Below are 6,097 nucleotides of genomic sequence, written 5' to 3'. Positions count from 1 at the left end.
CTGTTCTTGCCAAACGTTAATGAACGGTGTCATCGCCATTAATGAGCCTGATTAGACCAGATGTTGAAAGCCTTTATTAAATATTAGCTCACCTTTGGCCCGGGCCAAATTCCCACTGTCGTTTTCAAAGATTGGATGAAACTTCAGGGCCAGCCCCAAAGCTCTGGCTCGTTCCTGCTCCTCCAGCTCATCCCGGCTGTGCTTCCCACCGCCCCGAATTTCGCCCGGGCTCCAGCAGCAGCCCCACTCTCGCTCCCGCGTCTCCTGCCGTGTTTTCGGAGGGATGAACTGCCCCATCCTTGCCCTGTGCTGCCCCTTTCACCTCTCCTATCTCTCTGGCTCACCTCCTCCCCTCTGCCCCGCCACTCCTCTCCCTCGCTGCCACGGAGGAGCCCGGGGAAGCGAGCCAGCCGCCTTCTCACGCAAACCTGGCCAATCGTTAACCTGAGCCTGGCTCCGCTGCTGGCCCAGAAGGTCCGGCCACCACTCGTGCTGGGATACAGGGTCCTCCTGGATGATTCCCTGGAGGTGGAGAGGGCTGTGGCTGTAGATGCCACTGCAGGCACCTCCAGAGAGGCCATGAAGGCAGAGCCCTCTCTGTGTGCTGGGAACACCCTGGTCAGCCCAGGAAAGGTCTTTTGGGTGAAATGCTGTCGCCCACAGCCCACAGGGCAGTGATGCCAAGAGCGTGTGCTCCATCCTCCCCAGCGCAGGGTGTAGGGACTCCCTCCGCCTCCCTGTCCTAGGAAGCCCCTTCTGCTCCCCCATCCTGGGCTCTAAGGCAGGCACAACCCCTGGGCAGGAGTCACCATTCGTCCCCCAGAGCCTGCTGGAGCTGAAGGAATATCTCCCCTGGGTTCTTGGGCTGACTCCAGCCAGGCTCGGCCCCCCTTGTTAATGGGTAGCTATTGCCCAGGGCTTTCATGCCGTGACACCCCAGAGATAAGCACTTGGCTTATCTTGGCTTATGAGGAGAATGCATATAAGGCCAGGTGACAGGAGAAGAAGGTCCAGGCAGCAGAAGAGGATCTCCTCTGCTGCAGGGCAGGCAGATGCCGGACATCTTCTGCCTATCTTTGCTGGAAGCCACGGGCAGTAAAAACAGCCCCGTGAATCACAAGAACCTGCAGGTAGGAGGCAATATGTGTGTGTGTGTGTGTGGTTCTGAACATGGATATAAGACTGGGGAGGTCATTTCTGGGTCCGGTAACCACCAAGAAGATCCAGTCTCCTGGCTATAAAACCACACAGAACTGGTGGGCATGGTCCAGCTTCACAGACGACTTGCTGTTCCTCTCCTCCTGCCTCCCTGAGCCATGGTGTTCTGTGCCTTGTGGCAAACAGACCGTGTCCCCTGGGCAGGAGCTGGCTGTGCCAGTGGGTGCTGGGGTCTTCTGCAGGCTCTGGGGGGCTGAGGACCCCCTTAAGCAATGGGTGTGTTTGGAGTCTTCTTAGGTCTCCAGATTTTGCCCCTTGAGAAGCCCAAAATGCTGCCCAGGCAGCTCCATCATCTCGAGCTCTTTAAGGGAAGCAGGAGCATCTGCAGGAACCTCTCGCTAATCCTGGCTCTTCGCCACACTTCTGGTTCACTCCTTTAGGGTGCCGACATGCCAGCAGCAGTGAAGGGTGGGATGTCACTGGTTGGAAGCCAAGGAACTGTCTTGGCCACCGAGGTCCTCCTCGCAGCTGCCGTCTTCTGCCTGGTCTTCCTGCTCATCCAGTCCCTCCGGCAGCACGTGCCCCGGGGGCTGAAGCGCCCCCCAGGACCCTGGGGCTACCCCATCCTGGGCAACATGCTGGAGCTGAGAAAGGACACGCACCTCGCCCTGACCAGGCTGAGCCAGAAGTATGGGGACGTGATGGAGGTCAGGATCGGCGCCCGGCCCGTCCTGGTGCTGAGCGGCTGGGAGACCATCAGGCAAGCCCTGGTGAAGCAAGGAGAAGACTTCATGGGGCGTCCCGACCTCTACAGCTTCCGTTATATTACAGACGGCCAGAGCCTGACCTTCAGCCCTGACTCTGGGGAGGTGATGAAAGCCCGCAGAAAGCTGGCCCAGAATGCTCTGAAGACCTTCTCTGCTGCCCCCAGCCCCACCTCCTCTTGCACCTGCCTCCTGGAGGAGCACGTCTCCAAGGAGGCTGACTACCTGGTCACCAAGTTACTGCAGGTGATGGAGAAGGAGAAGAGCTTTGACCCTCACAAGTACCTGGTGGTCTCCGTGGCCAACGTCATCTGCGCCATCTGCTTTGGCAAGCGTTACGACCACAACGACCAAGAGCTGCTCGATGTAGTGGCTACAACTGAAGCGTTGGACATTGTGGGTGCTTCTGGCAACCCCGCTGACTTCATCCCCGTGCTCCAGTATCTCCCCAGCCGCCGAAGGCCTGCTCGAGGTAGTGGCTACAACTGAAGCGTTGGACATTGTGGGTGCTTCTGGCAACCCCGCTGACTTCATCCCCGTGCTCCAGTATCTCCCCAGCCGCACCATGAGTTTATTTAAAGATTACAACAAGCGATTCCTGCATTTCCTGCAGAAGATTGTCCAGGAGCACTATGACACCTATGACAAGGTGAGAGCTTTCAGGACCCTTGTGTGCACACAGGTGCATCTCCGCCCTCTGTCCCTCTCTATTAGCCTGTTGTTTTCCTGCCTGCAGCCAAGCATCAATGGACATCAATGTTGTCACAGGTATTGCTGCAGTTAGCAAGTCCGTCTGTAGTCTCACTTACCTGTAGTCTCTCCGTGTGCGGTCCAGTCGTCCTCCTCCTTCTCCACAGCCCTGTGTAATAGGGCCAGTTTGGTGGCTGAACATCTGACCTGTGCCCCAGGTTCCCTGGAGAACCATTTCCTTGTTTTCATAATTGCAAAAGCAGGAGGACCATGGGTGCTGAAAGATGATGCTCTCCAGAGCTCGTACGACCTGGGCTCCCCCGGCATCAGATTGTTGCTCAGTAACACTCATTCCTCGGCTGCTTCTGCTGCCATGACTTGTCTTCTCTTCCTCTCAGAACAACATCCGAGACATCACTGACTCCCTCATTGAGCAGTGCACAGAGGAAAAAGCTGTCACACAGATCCCTAAGGAGAAGACCGTCAACCTGGTGAATGACATCTTTGGAGCAGGTATCTTTTCCCAACGTTCCCTCGGCTACTGCAGATTTTCTCCTTGTCTTATAGCTCTGTCTGACCCATTTTGTCCAACACCAGGCAGCCGCTTTGGGTCTAAGCAGTTGTTCCTCTGCTCAACTGGTCTTCCTGGACCTTCCAGGGACATCCCTAGAGACCAGCATGGGACACTAGCTGTGGAAAGAGGCTTCAGGGAAAAGCCAAGGGCACAGCTTATAGCTCAGTCAAGCTTCACAAGCCAGCGTGGCTTTTCCTGGTTGAGGGAGAGGTCTACTGACCGATTCATCCTGGAGGTACTCCGGAAACCCCCCCAGTTCCAGAGAAGTAACACAAACCTAATATAACCCCAGGGTGAGTCAGGGTGAAGGAGAGTAGAGTGTTTTAGCAAAGTTTTCTCTGACAGGATGAAAACCCAAGTCTTACCATGTGCCCTGGATGTCCTCTGCTTCCTCCATGAGATAGTTAGGCAGCAAGCCAAGGCAGGTGCCCTGTGTGTTGCATGGACTTCATCTACCCACTTTCCTCTTTGACCAGGCTTTGACACTGTGACGACTGCCCTGTCCTGGAGCCTCATGTATCTTGTGATACACCCCAACATCCAGAAGAAGATCCAGGAAGAACTAGGTGAGTCCATGAACCTGCTTTTTCCAGGCCCAAAACCTCTCTGACCAGGGCTGACCCCAAGCCACTCCCTCCTCTCGATCTCCCACAGACAAAATCATCGGCCAGGAGCGGAGGCCGAGGCTGTCGGACCGAGGGATGCTGCCCTACATGGAAGCCTTTATCCTGGAGATGTTCAGGCACTCCTCCTTCCTGCCCTTCACCATCCCGCACTGGTACGGGCTGAGGTTGGAAGGGAGGTGGAGGGGCAGGGTCGACTTGAGGCACCTTGTTACAACCACACCGGCAGCATGAGCAGCGGGGAGATGATTGTCCGCTTGTAGAATGAGGGCTTCATCATGGGCATGGGGTGCTCACAGCTCTTGTGCGGGGCGATGTAGGAGCCCTCAAAGAGCAATTCTTGCTTTCTGCCGACTTCACTGAAGATACGCCGCCCAGCTCAGGTAGGGGTTGCCCGATCCAGCTCACGGACAATGCAAGTGCCCCTCCTAAAGCCACCTCGGGCCACACCTGTAAGGTGTGCATCAGGATCAGCATCAGCATCAGGAGCAAAGTAACAGTCCCCTGAGGACACAGAGGAACCTTTTTGCTTCCCAAACTCTCAGAGTCTTTTCTCTCTGCAGCACGACCAGGGACACAGTGCTGAATGGCTACTACATCCCAAAGGACCGCTGTGTGTTCGTCAACCAGTGGCAAGTGAATCATGATGAGTAAGTACCTTCTGGGGCAGAAAGCCTCCCGCCGGGACACACACCACTCTTCCTGCACAGTTATCTTCAGGGGCAGATGTGGGGCCTTTTAAGGGAAAAGGGAGCGGGTGAGGTATCTCCTAAATCCAGGAATATTCTTACTGACAGCTCCCACCTTCCAGAGTCGTCCCTACACTCGTGACCAGGAGGCACCGCCTCAGCATCTGATGTTTTCCCTTCCAGGAAGCTTTGGAAGGATCCACTGACGTTCAACCCAGAGCGTTTCCTCAGTGCTGACGGGACCATGTTGAACAAATCGGATGGGGAGAAGGTGCTGGTTTTTGGCCTGGGGAAAAGGAGGTGCATTGGGGAAGCCATTGGCAGGTGGCAGGTCTTCCTCTTCCTGTCCACCTTGCTCCAGCAGCTGGAGTTCAGTGTCTGTGATGGCAAGAAGGTGGACATGAAGCCGGCCTACGGGCTGCTCCTGAAGAACAAAAAGTGTGAGCACTTCCAGGTCAAGGCGCGCTTCCCCATGAAGAGCATGATCTGAGCAGTGGGTTCATCCATCACCCAGACATCACCGGGGAGCAAAGACCTGGGCGTCCTTGTTGCAAAGCTGGGTCTGATACAAGCGTATGGGATGATGTAATAAACTGAAGCCATCAAAATTCACATCTTACCTTGTTCCCTTTGAGCATTTCTTGCCTTTTTCATTTTGCAGCATTTCCACTGTCAGATATTCCATCAAGCGCTGGATATTCCATCACATCTAGTCTTATTACGGGAAAGCACATTGGTGGTGTATTTTTCTAGCAGAAATTAGAACTACGAAAATATGCTACTTTCTCTGGGAAACTTGGCAGCCGAAACCCAGCTGCAGTATTATCGTGTGGGAAATACTATCTCTACTAGCCTTGTTTGATTAGCTTTAACCAAAATACCCACCACGTGGAAACTAACCCCTTTTATCCAATTATAGTGCTTTAAGAGCTGTGTGCTGTCTGTGTAACAGAGTCACTATCCAATCACCATGTAGTCAGTCGAGTGGACAAGAGTCTATAAATTGGGATGTAATGTAAACAATAAACGGGTCTCGCTACACACCGTATTGGCGTTCGAGTGATTCGTTCCACTTCAGCCCAGAGCCTGCCATTTCGTGTCGCGACACACATTTTGGGGGGGAGGTGTGAACTGTCTCTTGCTAGAGGGAAAGGGAATGTACCCCAGACCAGACCGTCTGAATACCACCGGGCTGTATCTTAGAACTGCTCTCCTGAGGTAGCTGAAGGACAGCCAACCCACGCCATGACCCCACAGCCTCCAGCAGTGGTTAAGATCTTGGCTGAATGGGTACCCAAAGCTTGGGTGTTGAGGAGGAGGATGTTACTGAGGTCCAGGCAAGCTTCCCTTCATGGTCTGCAGGGAAAAAAACCCTTGGAAATCTTGGAAAAACGCTAATGCTTCTCCAAGTCCTCCAAGGACAACCTGCTCCCTTGTTTCTACGCTGGTTTTAATTGCTCAGTCCAATCGTCGTGTCACTGTAAGGTCCCACTCAGGAGCGGTCTTATCTTTGTCCCTAGAGGAGCTCAAAGGACTTTAGTGCCTCTTTCAGGATCTCTCAGACAGCTTTGCACCAGGGGTTCTCCTGCCGCTCAAGTT

The 6,097-nt window shown here is 54.4% G+C and overlaps 1 protein-coding gene across 1 annotated transcript; it reads left to right on the top strand.

Annotated features, from left to right (window-relative positions):
• Positions 1-1,607: 1,607 nt before the first annotated feature.
• LOC104502155 (cytochrome P450 1A5-like) lies at positions 1,608-4,988 on the top strand. Its single transcript, XM_010146086.1, has 7 exons — positions 1,608-2,288; positions 2,395-2,571; positions 3,011-3,125; positions 3,663-3,752; positions 3,841-3,964; positions 4,373-4,459; positions 4,682-4,988. Exons 1-7 carry the CDS (start codon positions 1,608-1,610, stop codon positions 4,986-4,988), a joined length of 1,581 nt encoding a protein of 526 aa, XP_010144388.1.
• Positions 4,989-6,097: the final 1,109 nt, after the last annotated feature.

Source organism: Buceros rhinoceros, unplaced genomic scaffold (assembly GCF_000710305.1).
Source record: "Buceros rhinoceros silvestris isolate BGI_N320 unplaced genomic scaffold, ASM71030v1 scaffold6312, whole genome shotgun sequence".
Lineage (NCBI taxonomy): Eukaryota > Metazoa > Chordata > Aves > Bucerotiformes > Bucerotidae > Buceros > Buceros rhinoceros.
The sequence above is the reverse complement of the archived record's forward strand: the minus strand, read 5'-3'. Positions and strand labels throughout refer to the sequence as shown.